The 14,453-nt window shown below is 36.1% G+C and overlaps 1 protein-coding gene across 1 annotated transcript; it reads right to left on the reverse strand.

Moving 5' to 3' along the window:
* Positions 1-8,071: 8,071 nt before the first annotated feature.
* Positions 8,072-12,575, reverse strand: Mkp3 (Mitogen-activated protein kinase phosphatase 3). Its single transcript, XM_017618256.1, has 4 exons — positions 12,451-12,575; positions 12,160-12,343; positions 9,326-9,461; positions 8,072-9,259 (listed from the first exon to the last, which is right to left on the reverse strand). The coding sequence occupies exons 1-4, from the start codon at positions 12,495-12,497 to the stop codon at positions 8,730-8,732; spliced, it is 897 nt and encodes a 298-aa protein (XP_017473745.1). The 5' UTR covers positions 12,498-12,575; the 3' UTR covers positions 8,072-8,729.
* Between the last annotated feature and the right edge of the window lie 1,878 nt (positions 12,576-14,453).

A 14,453-nucleotide genomic window follows, 5' to 3' on the forward strand; every position in this document is an offset into this window, starting at 1 on the left:
AACAGCTGCTTACCCCACGTCTCCTTCGTCTACTAAATGTGTCTTAACATCTGTCAAATTTCTGTTTTAACTTTATCCCGTTTTCCCATGTGGGCAACTTGCTGTCTTAACATATCACTTTCTAAATGGCATCGAGCCAATCATATCGATCAGTACCCAATGTAAATGGCGCGGTAAAAGAAAAACTGAGTTGTCAAACTACTAAATGATAGCTGATGTTAAGTCAGCGGTGGCAAGAAATTCGGCAAGACAGATATGGTTTAAGAGTGGAAATTTGTAGTCTCCACCTGATATTTCTGCTTTTTTAACAGAATCTGTAGAAGGTGGCGACGTGAGGTTAAATTCGCCTCGGGACACAGATGTCAAAGCTTATTATGAGTGAGTGCGAAAGTGCGAGTGTTGGAATTTTCTTTCGCTCTTCCTTTCGAGCGAGGAATATTTATAATTATACATTTGTGTACTGAAAGCAAAAACGAAATGCATGTCAGTTTTTCTTTTTTTGTACTACCGCTACCACCTTATATGAATTCGCATGCCTATGCCGCATTTCAACTGTGTCTTATGCCGGATTTGCACTTGACATGACATGACACACATTTTAATGACAATGTAAGGCAAGAACAAATGCATACCTGGTGTCATTAGGTTCATTAGGAAAGCATTAGTTACATGAAAATTTTTATTCGTTATGAGTGACCCAATTTTTTTTTTGTGATCTAAATGTTTAGTGGAAATCCGAAATTAAAAAATTGCATGGGTGGCATAGTTCACTATTATTTATACTCCTTTCGAAATTTTGGAAGCGGGCAGTATCGCTCCACCAAATCAAGTGAAATTTATAGTTGCACCAACATTGAGATACTGTTTGTTCTAAAGAGAGCACAACTGCTCTGAGTCTTGTGGATTTACATCACCCGATAATGTTTCAAAAATGAAGAAAATTTAACTAAGACGTAAAATTAGCCTGTATAAACTAACAACAGATGTTAAGGTCGCAGTATTTTATCCCAAACAACAATAATAATAGCTACCATACATTCTTAAGATCAAAATAAACACAATTACATAAACAAGTACTTCTTAAGCAGAAAACTCAACCGACTTCAATGCTCATGTAAAAATTTAGGTGCGTCGTTAAAATCTGCATGATCCAATAATCGGAACTAAATCAAATTAGTAAAAGAACACCCTTGAGATACCAGCTTTCCAATAAAAAAAGGATTGTCGAAAACAGCGCACGTGGCCCAAAGTTATCCGGTATCCTTTGAGGCCGATTAAAAAGAATTTAAAAGGTACATGCCACGGAAGCGTTTTGGAATCAAAAACCAAAACCTTACGAAAATTTTTTTCCAGCCGATTTACGTTGGAACTTTTTGAATATATCATAAAACGGCGGTTTTTGATTTATTTTCAGTTGGGACAAGGTGTTTAGATAGTAGACGCAAAACACGCTATCCTACTAAAAATGGCAATGCAAAATTTCTGTGACTCGTTGAAATACATACAAGTTGATTTCGGACCATGGCACTGCTTGACTGCTCAACATAGTTGTAAAGAAGCTATTGCCAGTGGCATCCTAATTGTAATACATATTTAAATTAACTAATTTCCCTAATTCAAGTTAAATTTAATTTCAAAACAGGTGGGCAACCCTATTCAAAATATCTTCAAACCACAACCTTTTTCCATAGAATGAGTGTAAGTTAATATAATTTATGAATTCAGTCCGTGTTCCATTTGTCAACGTGTGTGGAGGCCAATATCCGAAGCTAACGTATGTACATTAGGGTGGTCCAAAAATACATGTGAAAAAGTAAAGTCGGAATTTTTATGCTCTCACCTCCTAGGATAGTTCTATACCGAAAAAAGTATGCCTTATTTCTTTTTTTTTTTGAAATCAAAAAATATTTAGAGGTCGCTCAAAGCGCCCAAAGTTTTCCATGTATTTTATAAGGGGAAAAAACAACCTTTCGTAGAAATGGTATAAAATAGTTAAAGATCAATATTTTTCTACCAAAAAACTCTGCTTATCTGCAGGAGATTCCCAATAATAATACCCAATTTTTTTAATTAACCATTTTTTCATCGCAACTACAATTTATAGGTCCGTCAAAAACCAACAAAAATAAAAAAACGTTAGTATTAAAAAATGTTTAAATAAACAATTGGGTATGATTATTGAAAGTATCCTGAAGAGAACCGGNGATCAATATTTTTCTACCAAAAACTCTGCTTATCTGCAGGAGATTCCCAATAATAATACCCAATTTTTTTAATTAACCATTTTTTCATCGCAACTACAATTTATAGGTCCGTCAAAAACCCACAAAAATAAAAAAACGTTAGTATTAAAAAATGTTTAAATAAACAATTGGGTATGATTATTGAAAGTATCCTGAAGAGAACCGAAGTTTTCCGATCGAAAAATATTGATTTTGAAGAATTCTTTACCATTTCTATGAAAAATTGTATTTTTCCCCTATAAAGAAACACATGGAAAACTTTGAGCGCCTTGAGCGACCTCTAAATATTTTTTGATTTCAAAATAAAAAAAATAGGGGTATACTTTTTTCGATATAGAGCAATCCTAGGTTGTGAGAGCATTACAATTCCGACTTTGCTGTTTTTGGACCACCCTAATGTACATGCATTGTAGTTCTTTCACTGGTTTTCGTGGGTCCCAACCCGACGCATGTATTTTGTATAGTGAGCGGCTTTTTTCGAGACGGACACCCGTTTATACTCGGAACATAAGAGCCGCCACTGACTTCAAAGGCCCTTTAAATCAAATAAGTCAGTAGCGGCGCCCAGCTGGGACTTAATACTTTAGAGGGCTTGGGTACCGCTTTTCAAACAAATGTGGCTCATATTGTACACGAAGGGTGATGTCAGGGTCGGGGTTGTGTTCACTCGCGCATTTTTAGTTGTGTACCCATCTAAACTGCTACGAAAACCTCACTCAAACTGTCCTTGTTTTAGTGCCCATATTTTTTGCACACTTTTTCTTTTTTTTTATTGGGTTGTTAACTTTTTACCGCCCAATTGTTTTTATCTAGTTTTTAAATAATCTTTAGGCAATTTTTATACTGAAGTTCCACTGGTAATTCTATGACAAAGTCGCGCCATTACGTTTATCACTAAGTTCGTTTCTACACTGCATTTTTAAAACATATCATTTTTCTGTTATAGCAATGCCTGCTGGAAATTGTTCATTACTTTAAAGGTTCGTTCCCAGTCGGCAAAATTAGAAGCGCTTCTAAGTAAATGCTTTCAGGCAGAACTTTTTAAAGAATATCTCTTTGTATGTTTCCAAACAAATAAAACAATTGCAGTGGCAGTGGCGTAGTAGTTTGACCAGGTGATCCCAAAAACTGAAGTTGAATTTATTTTCAAAAATTGTCAGATAAAGTTAGATACTTATATATGTACTATAAAGAATGAAGCTGAAAGAACGTGCTAATATTCCTACCTACAAATAAGTGGTGAAGAAGACGCATTCAGTGAAAAATATTTTTTTTAAATACATTTTTAAATCGTTATCAAATATCACTTTTCATTGCCATTGTAATTTTTGAACGTAGTTTACCATTTACACTTTTTGAAATATTAAGAATTGAACATACATATATTTTTTATAAGTTTCGGTTCGAATTTTATTATGAAAATTTAATTAAAAAGGCTACACTGAGTAAAGAGTTTAGTTACGTCAACTAAATATGTTTTCCTCAACACATGATTTGGTTATATTTACATTATTTGGTTATAATTACCCAATCACATGTTGAGACAAATTTATTTAGCTGACTTTTTTCTGAGTGTAGAAAAAAGTCACGAAGCTATAATTTAAGTTCAGGGGCTATGGTGCAAAATTAAATGCAAAATCTAGGAAAAAAATGCTAACCTGGTCACACTGTGTTTTTGATGTTTCGTGTGAATTTACCACTTCTAATGCCGATATTGATATTAGTGCGATTCATAAAGCGTCGAAAAATGGCATTTTCGGCGAATGGCAACGTTGCAAACAAAGTTGTATGAAGGACCTATCGCAACTCCGGCTTGCAAATGTAAAATTAAAAAAAAAAAATGCCTTGCGTAAGTGAAAAAGAAAAGTTTTTACAATTTTATTAAGAAGCAGTCTAAACCTCTATGTATATTTTTCTTGAAGTATTTGAAAACAACAAAAAACCCTTATATTAGTTCAGTGAAGTGGGCACAATGCCAAATGACTTTATGGCCATGTTCCTTGTGTCACCCCACCCAAAATATATATGTATGTATGCTCTTTGAAAAATTAATTTAGTGACTATTTCTAAAAACAGGTATTTTTCGTTGCCGAACTTTGTCATTTCTTTACATATGTCCAGTAGAAATTCGGCATAAGAGAAGCTGAATCAGAAGGAAAATTAGAAAAGAAAACAATCTATTATTTATATATTTTCAGGGAACGGATTTTATGGACGTTGCCTCAATCGATTGATAATAACCACCCTTCTTTAATTTTAATTTTACACATTTAATGTTGCATTTTTTTGACATTTGCCAATTTTAACTTTAATTAAGTGATTAAAACTTATATAAATTTTTGTAAATTTTTTCAATTTGTATTAAGAATAAATTAAAAAGAGTAAAAACTTAAAATAAAGCTGCGTAAGTAATATATAAATATTGTGGATGAGGTGCAGAAGCGCAGGGGACAGTACTCTTATTTCTGAAAACTTGAATGTTTGAATGCTTCCAATAGAAGTCCCGAAAACTGCAACACTCACCTTTTGGTTCAATGTTTCTACAACTATAGAGAGAAAGACTTTATGGGTTAAAACTCGAGCGAAGAAAATACTGAATTGGAGACTTAATCAAAATACAAAAATTTTCATATTATATCACGAAATATTCTTTTAAATTTTATACAAATATTTAAAATTTTCGATTCGTACCAAAACAAGAATACGCCAACTCTTTAAACCCCTATCCTTATTGAAACTTTCAGGTCCTTTAAACAAAATTGTGACGTTCTGTGAAAAAAACTAAAAACGAAGATTTTGCATATTTGACCTGTAGTTTCGCGCATATACAGATTTTTACATGTGTGACAAAAACAAAAAAAAAAAATTATAAGGCACGCTGTTACTTGACCCCTATATATCCTGAATTAATGAAGACTGAAAACTTTAAAGGCCATTTTGGCGGTATTTTACCACAGTGTAACTATGAAAAAAATTTTTAGTATTATCTGCACTGTCCACTTTCGTTTGATGCCCATAGTTCCATACCTTGTTGAGTTAATCGATTTTTGTGAAACCTTAAAAAACTTTGAAGAAAACTTTGAAATAAAATTCAGAGGTCCCACATTGGGGCCGCTTTTTTCAAATTTTGGGGTACAGGAAAAACAAATTATACCAGCAGAGTCATAACAGAGTACGCGTCCTGTGAAAAAAAAACTAAAAATGCATATTTATTATATTGCAGCTCTAATTTCGCGCGTATATCGAGTTCATCATGTGTGGCAAAAATAGTTAAGGTTTGTTGTTAGTGCCATATTTTCTAACCATTTTTACGATATTTCGTGCAATTGTCTGCCTACTTCGCTATTTTATTTCGATTTTGTTTTTTTTTTTTTTTAAAGGTATTCAGGAGCAGTGTTGCCGTTTTAGCCCTTTGGTGGATAGATTTAGTTAACACTTACTTTTTTTGGGCATATAAATTTAAAATTGCGCTTAGCCCTTTTTTACGGTACGGGCCGGGATATTTACTGTCAGCACGAACTCGTGCGTGCATGGGCGTTCAGTAAAATTTCATAAAAGCACGAATAAGCACGAAAAAGTCCGTTGCTAATATTACAAACAAATTTAACTATAGTTTAAAAGAGATATGTTTACGGCCCTTAATATGCTTAATTTGTTAAATGGCCCATCAAGTCGATTGACCATGTACGTTCTTGTGGTGTGATTGTACCAGCATGCTGGTGTCGTGAGTGGTGGTATTAGATCAATTTTCTAAGTAAAAATTATTTTGGGGACATTTCTTGCACTATATGAGTAAAAAAAAAACAATGTTTAAAAAAATGGTAGAAAAATTATATTTCCGCTGTAATCACTTCGATATTTCCACCTCATTTGTAAAGAAATAAATATAGTATCAGCATGCTGGTAAATTATATGCTTCGAGCCTGATGGTACAATCACTTGATGGAGCCCGCAAGCTGGTGTCGTATATTTCCCCTTTTATACAAAAAGGTTTTTGGCTGGATAAAATATTAGCTTTTTTCACAGAGTTCATTGTTTTTCTATACCATGACTTATTGAAAATGTTTGCGTGTATACTTATATAATATATATGTATATGTAAGTAAAAAATTTTAGCTACCATTTTTAGCCACAACGACTTTTTCAACTCTGTTTTAGGCCTTTTTTTAAAGGAATTTGGCTACCACTAAAAATGTTTCGCGGCAATTCTGTTCAGGACCTAAACATCCGTTCCCTGTTTACTATAAACAGTTTATAGCTTGTGACAGCCCAATTCAGGGCACTTAGAAGTAAAAAAAAATAAAGGGAACTGTGATTCCGCCGTTACATGCATTATTTGTTCGCACATGACAGTAACAAGCATTTCACTGCAATGGAAGCAAAACTAATACATTTTTGATAAACTATTTTATGGCCGTTATTATGTAATCATATATTCCTAATATGCTCAATATCTATAAGACGTTTGAATTCTTCCTGCATTTCAAGATGTACAAATCTAACAGAAACAAACCTACAGCTAACTAATACTCATTAAAACATACGAACAGAATCCAAAGAAAGGCGAAATAATCATACCAAATAAAATCAAACAAATTTTGCAGTTACATTAGTTTGGCAAATAGTTTGCATTTTCTTTCAAAAAGAACTTTTTATTACTCAACAGTACTTAATATGTATATACATAAATGGTTTTTATTTGAATCGTTTTATCTATGTATTAATTAATAAGTAATTAGTTCATAGCATTGCTTACATATTGAACTAAATTTATGTATCAATGTAAAAACTATGGTTTATTTCAATCTTTTCTTGTGCCATGACTTCATTGCATTCGGTTTGAACTGCTTATAAATTAGGGTGGTCCTTAAAAATAACAGCATTTGAACTTTGTATGGGTCCCCCCATGTACGTAGAATAAAATAAAGGCATCTACGAATATTTTAAAATTTTAAACAAATCTTAAGAGGCCGCTAGCAGAGTTTGAAAAGCTTTAATTTTTTTACTTCGCAAAAATTTGACAAAATGGGCATTTGAAATCTGATAAATTTGTCATATTATTCAAACTTATTCGTATAAATTCATAAAATCGCTGAGTTGGAGCTGCTCAAAGAGAAAATTTTGTCGAATTTTTGCGATTTAAAATACATACTTAAATGTTTTCATACTCTGACAGCTAATCTTAATTGTTCTTTCGCGGCCGTTTTAATTTCGTACATACCACAAAATAAAGGGGTGTCACAGGATGTTGGCATTTTAAAGACCACCCTATTATACATAGTAAACAAAAATTACATTTTACAATATGTAAATAAGTAATTCACTTTACATAAAGATGTGAGTGCTAATAATACATATTTGTTGGTATGTATGATTATTGGTGTGTGTACATATGAGTATGTATATTTGTGTACATACAAATTTATATGTATGCCTGTATGCTTTTGTGCCTTATTTAAATTGAATGTTGCACTATATTGCATTAACTATGTACTCACACGTATGCTTGTATATGCTTTGTTTGCGTAATAACTGCTTTTAATAACTAGAGTTAAGAGCTTGTTTTTTTAATACAATCATACATACATATATTGATTAGAACTTAGAATAATTCATGTATTGTACATTACTGGCTTATATGCACGTATGTAATATGTATGTTGGTTGTGGGATTTGTTGCAGTACATTTTATTAAAAAAGGTGTTCCTTTCATACATATTTGTTTGCTTTGCTTTTGGTACAGAGTTTTTTGTATTAAATTTCCTGCTTTGTTTTCACTTGTGTTTTGTATTTTTAACTTTTTAACATTTATTTTTAATAAATTTGCATTAATTTTTCGCGTACTTTTCAAAAACCTAATTAATTTTTCTTAATTAAAATCGTGCAAATATTAAAACAATTTTCCATCCTAGAAGTCATATGAATTGTATACAAAAAGGAAGCAAATAAGTTTTAAGTTTAAATACAAAAAGATATTCCATATTTAGCCTAATTTTCATAAAAATAAAATTGTTTTAGCAAACAACAAATTTGTTATGTCACAGCTACTTCAAATGACACTTTTATTTTCACTTAAATTTTAAAAAAAAGTTATATTGGTTTTGTTGCTGCTTTTGTGATATATTCCTTATACCGCATATTTCGTTCGCAGTTGTGCTACCTTTGTAGTTGTAGTTTGCTTTGTCACCACCACACCAAACCTGTAGGAAAAAAGTTTCGCGTGCCTGTAAAACACACGCCGCCAACCAACCAACCGCCCACCAACCATCAAATCTCGCTACCTCTTGCTCTCCATTCACATTTATACGCAATTTATCGCTCATCGGCGCTGGGCACCACCTCGACCACCGACACAGCCTCAGCCGTTGTTGTCGTCGATGTGGACGAGGAGGTAGTCGAAGCTGGTGACACATTGTCGGCGTTGTGTGCCACTGGCGGCTCCACAATGCTCGGCGGCAGCACGAAACTTTTTCCCACAAGTTGATCTCATTTGAGTCCCGTATCGCTGGACGGCGTCCATCGATCGAATTCAATACCCGAATCGGGTGACACACCGGTTGCCGCTTTCGCCAGTTGCGCCATATAGCCGCCCGTCTGCATGCATTTACAGTCTGTTGCAATGCAATTGCATGTGAATTTCGAACTTAAATCGCCGCCACAACGTCCAGCTGTTAGCGTATTAGCCAAACTCGTGTTGGCGGTGCAAGAGGGTATGCCGCTGCCACTACCGCCTCCGCCACTCTCATCCATCGCTGTACACTCATTGTCACCGCTGCCGCTGCTGCTGCCTTCACCACTATTACTGGCCGGACGCAGTTTTCGCTCGAATGAATGCAACTGCTCCATGAAATGGAAATTGGGTGCCACATCGGGCTTGCGATCGCGCACTAACGTGAATGCGTCATTCAGGCTGAGTGTGCGCGTTTGCATTAGATAGGCGAGCGTCACTGTAACAGAGCGGGATACGCCGGCTAGGCAGTGCACCAGCACGGCGGCATTGTTGGAGCGTGCCTCCTCTGCAAAAGGCGAAGAAGAAAATTCGTTTTTACAAGTCCTTGTCAATTTAAGTCGGAGTTACTTACCTATAAATCGTATGGCGTCTGGAAAATGCATGGCCAGATCTTGGGAATAGTGATCAGTAATAGGAATTTGTAAATACTGTATATCGCCTGAAGACTCGAAGACATTGGGAAGATCCGGTGTGACGTTTAAAACATACTGGAAAGGACGAAGAAAATGGCGGTTATAAGAAAACAATTTTACCATTCAAAAGATCAAGATATTTCTTAGTTCGTGAAGTACTATAATATCGCCTAAACTATGGGGAAATTGAGAAATCTGACAAATAGGAAGATTAGATCTACAATTCCGCTCCAAAGCCCTAGAGGGTAAAAAGTTCCATAATTCAAAACTTTAAAGTCAGTAGGACTCGAATAGTTGAGATGCAAATGGGTATTTTCTATGAATAATTAAAAACAGTACGCTTAGGTCTTTCTGTCCTTAAAATACTATGTTGGTATATATAGAAAATATGTTGAGACAGGGCGTTTTTGAATCGGCAGCTGAGATAGGGCATTTTTCAATCAAATCTTGAAATAGGGCGTTCTCGAAAAGTTTTCATTGCTAAAACCTTTGCTTGAAATATGCTGCAATGTCAGGCAACTTTACTTTCCGCCTGAGGTTCACTTCCCCCCGGCACCCACTCCAGTTACCATTTTATAGTCTACCATGAAAATGTATAGGGTCTTATTCCCTTGCGGCATCTCTCCTCCTCAATGGTTGTGCGAAGACTTCGTTCCCGTTTAAATCTGGGTGCCATGTAGTCCATGCTGACAGTGCTTCCCGCCCCAATTGAGCTGTGCCCAAAGTTTCTGAAATTTAGTTCCCCTATGGCCCTCAATCTACCTGAGAATAAGTCAATGGGCGGTTTTTTTCAAGAGTAGCCGTTAGAGTGGACATCAGTTCTCCCTGAACCTTCTCCATTAGCCCGAGGTATGGGATCTTTGTTGCGGCATTCCACCACACTAAGGCGCCATAGAGCAGTATTGGTCTGAATATTTCTGTGTAGAACCAATGCATCTGGACGTTACTCGCCTTTTTCACCATTTCCTCCATTACCTCAACGTTGCGCTTCCACAGCAGCGTACTGTCCAAGACTACTCTCAAATGCTTTGATCTTTAATTTACAGCTCAATGCTACTTAGCCCCGGGGGTCTCCACACTGGGACCGTATATTTTATTGTAAAGAACTAAGGGCGCTGTTCATTACTTTTCTGATAGTGTCTACGTACTTCCCTGTTACTACAACGGCTACGTCATCTGCATATGCCACTAGTGTGGGCGCTTTCCCCGCGAACTCCTTTAGAAATTTGTTGACCGCTAGTAGCTACAATAGTGGTTAGAGTACGCCACCTTGAGGTGTACCGCTGCACGCCCGTCTGGTTCCCCTACCATCATTCTCCTCCGCACTTATTTTCCTGTGGCAGGTTCTACGCCTCTTGATTCAATGCTATTCCTAATAGCTTCACTTGAGACATTATTTAAGGCATATTATTGCCATTCTAGAGCCTTTTCGATGTGTTGTACTAACGAGTGTAGCGCAGCCTCCGTGATCTTTCCCTTATTGTACGCATGTTGGGTGTTGGCCAAGATGCCTGGCGGCAGAATGTCACGGATGTGAATGTCAAAATTTTTTTTTTCGAATATTTTTAGGAAGAATGAGGTCAGACTTATGGGCCCTTATTTCTTAGAGAAAACTAGGTTGCTCTTGCCTGCCTAGGGTATAAATACAGCCCTTGCTTCCCTCCACAGATATGTTCCGGTAACATATCTCAGCCTCAAACAGTCCAAAAATATCGCATTCAGCTATGGTATTATAAGGTGGATAGCCTTCTGGAGCAAGACTGGAATTATTCCGTCTACTCCCGGGGATTTGCAGGGCTTAAATCTGTTGATTGTCCATTTTACTTTGGAACAAGTTCTGACGTTTAGCGGGATGCTACTAAGTATACCTCCCCCACTATCGAGGTCTGTCGAGTCCATGCTTCCCGGAAAGTGGGTTTTGATCAAGTCTTCTAGCGACTTCTTGCTTGAATTGGTCCATTCCCCGCAACTCTAACGTATAGGGCTAGATGCGCTTGGAATCTTGGTTAGAAGTTTCCTAAACCTGCCCACCTCGTTTGCTTCCTCTAAGTTCTCACAGAAGTCCTTCCAGGATTTGTTCTTTGCTTTCCGTTTTTTTTTTTGTTATATGAAATAAGTAAGTCTTTGTACTCCCCCAAGCAGAATGCATTATCGGCTACCTTGGCCAATTCCGAGCTTTATAGTACATCGCGTCTTCGTGATGCTAGCTCCCTATTCCACCAAGCAGGTTTAGATCTACGCTTAGTGTGCGAAAGAGAGCGGGATGCATTGCAAGCATTAATAAGGATCGATGTTAGTGTTATTTCTCCTTCGTCAATGTCAACCTTTGTGTTGTACCTGCGCGGCGTAGCCTTCATACCGTCTAGTATTTTCCTGCAGCGTTTCAAGAATTCTGAGGATCCTACTATTTCTTTTGGGATAGATCAAAATGTCGAAGCTTACGTATTAATTTGTGGTCAGAGAACGACGGGGCCTCAAGCACCCTCCAGTTATCTACTTTCGTACGATTAATCGTAAAGAGAGTTAGTTCAAGAACGTTCCCGGACGTGGGTCCAATTATAAGGAGCAAACAAGCAGTATAAAATGGTTTCCTTGGCGTTGTTTGTGGTATACCTTTTGCGTTAAAGCGGAAAAGTTTTATCTGGTATGGCCTTAAGCACTTCTAATGCAGACTTAGAGCCATAAAACAAATCTATAAATACTTGATACATTTTAGCAGCTAAAAATTTAAGTTTTTCTTGCAATCGCAAAATGCATGCACACTATTTCTTACCTTTATATTGTACTTTTGTAATGCGCGAGAATCACAACTATGCGATTCATTGCCAAGAAATAAGCCTGGAATGATCTCCACAGGTGCCTCATTGATATTGTGATGTGTTGTACTTTCACAGTCGGAAGATTCAGCGGAACTACTGCAGGCGGAATCTGAATGTGGCGTTGATATCCGCAAAGATCTGTGTTGCAAACGAAGTGAAAATAAAACGCAATAAAATGTCAGTTTTCCATTTAAACAAATAGTAATTTGAGCGCAAGATTTGCATAAAAACAAGGAAAAACTAACCTAAGTCCCATCAGTTGATCGGCCTGTGTGCTGTGACTAGATTCCATTTCTTTATTTTGTGCGCTATCATCCTCACACCATTCGGGGAATGCTTGACGGAAACTTGAGAAACCATCTGAAATGACAGTGAAATAAGAAATTGTAAGTCAAACACACACTTTTATTTATTAATTTTTTTTTCTTTAATATTTAAGTGCATTCAATTACAAGTCGGTTTGAGTTACTAAAATTTCGCGTAATTAATAACTTGAGCCAAATGTGAAAGTCCCAATTATTATTTGGAATACATAGTTCCTGCATTGTAATCATCATAAGTGTTAAGTTTTTGTGTGCTATTTAATTAATAAAGTGAATAAGTGGCGTTGACGTCATTTTCTGTGCATTCCATTCAACCCACTGACCTTTTGAGTTTTCTATATTTGCATTTCCGCCAACGAATAACCAGCATTCAAGACACCCACAAACGAAAAACAATGCTCCCACATGCTACAGTTCAACAGAAATTTTTACGAATATATACGATTATAAGTGAGTTTGCATGTACATAAGCTATGGCTACCCAGCCAGCAAATAGAGCTGGAACTACAATTGGGTTGCAAGCTACAACTTCCTTCCGATAACAACATCGAAATGCATGCCGCATAAAAAAATCGATAATAATAACGGAAGTGATATCGATATTTATATCTTGTAGGAAAGCGATAGAGCATCACAGTAGTAGAATTCATCCATAGTATGTATATTAGTTGCGTTCGATAACAAAATTAGCCAACACCAGCCAACAATCAAAATCAAGAGAGTAAGCGAAAATTCTCTCCCAAAGAGATGAAAAAGCAAAAAAGTAAACAAACAGGAAATTAGCCATTACTTGCAAAAAGCGGAAGAAGAAGACACACCAGCTGACTTTGTTTATGTTTTATTTGTAAACAACCTGAAATTCATGTTGCCTCCATAGAAGAAAAAAGGAAAGTGAACGTTCAATGTTCGCTAGGAACATTTCTAGAAGTAAAAACTAGTTGGCGCTATCATAAAGTCACATAGCAGGCAGCCAAAAAGCATAAAATACCAAAACTCGGAAAATGCAATTTTGTTTGTTTACAGAAATTGCAACCATATGTTTTGTGATCATATGTTTTCGTGTTGGATAATTTTTGCTGACTAAAATTTTGCCAGTAAAAAATGAACGCTTCTTTTGCATCAAAATGAACGCTTGCTCTGTAAATTTTTGTGTGTCGGATAATTTTTTGTCGTTATCGAACGCCATCCAGTAAAAATTTGGAAAAACTATTACAAATTTTTGACTTGTCGAACGCACCTATTGTTAATTACAATAGCATCCAGAAATATATCGATAATCTAAAAATTGTTAACAATCCGAAAAATGAAAAATATGTAAGTAAGCATTTGCGCCGCACTGTGGAAGAATGTGGAGCTTTGGATGAGCATTTAAAAAAAATTTAAAGTAATTTAAATGCAAATATTTATACCGTCAAAAGAGGTTTATAGGGGTTCCAAAAACGGCCGCTGGGTGCGCTATGATGCAAAAAACATGGAACTAATATGAGGGAATAATGCAAATATTGTTTCACAACAATGTTCATTCATGTTTTTTTTTGCACCCAGCGACCGTTTTTGGGAAAAATGAATGGCAAAAATTAATTGTGGATTCAGATAAACAATAATAATAATAATAGATTGGCGCTTACACATAGGCTAGTGTTTGGCCGAGCTTCTCCTCCGATTTGTGGCGTGCGCCTTGATGTTGTCACACAAAGCGGGGACCTACAGTTTTACGCCGACCCCAAACGGCGATTGTATTTTTATGGGAAGCTGTTTTTCATGCCAGAAATGCACTCGGAGGTTTGCCATTGCCTGCCGAGGGACGACCGCTGTTTCTTTTGACGTAGAATACGTCTTACCTTAAGGTATGGGGGCTATGTTCAAATGTTGTAGTTGTAATTTTTAGAGCTTCACAAAAACGCTTATTGCACGAGAACTAATAA

Source organism: Rhagoletis zephyria, unplaced genomic scaffold, assembly GCF_001687245.7.
Source record: "Rhagoletis zephyria isolate East Lansing unplaced genomic scaffold, Rhagoletis_zephyria_1.1 Rzeph_scaffold_01587, whole genome shotgun sequence".
In the NCBI taxonomy this organism is placed as follows: domain Eukaryota; kingdom Metazoa; phylum Arthropoda; class Insecta; order Diptera; family Tephritidae; genus Rhagoletis; species Rhagoletis zephyria.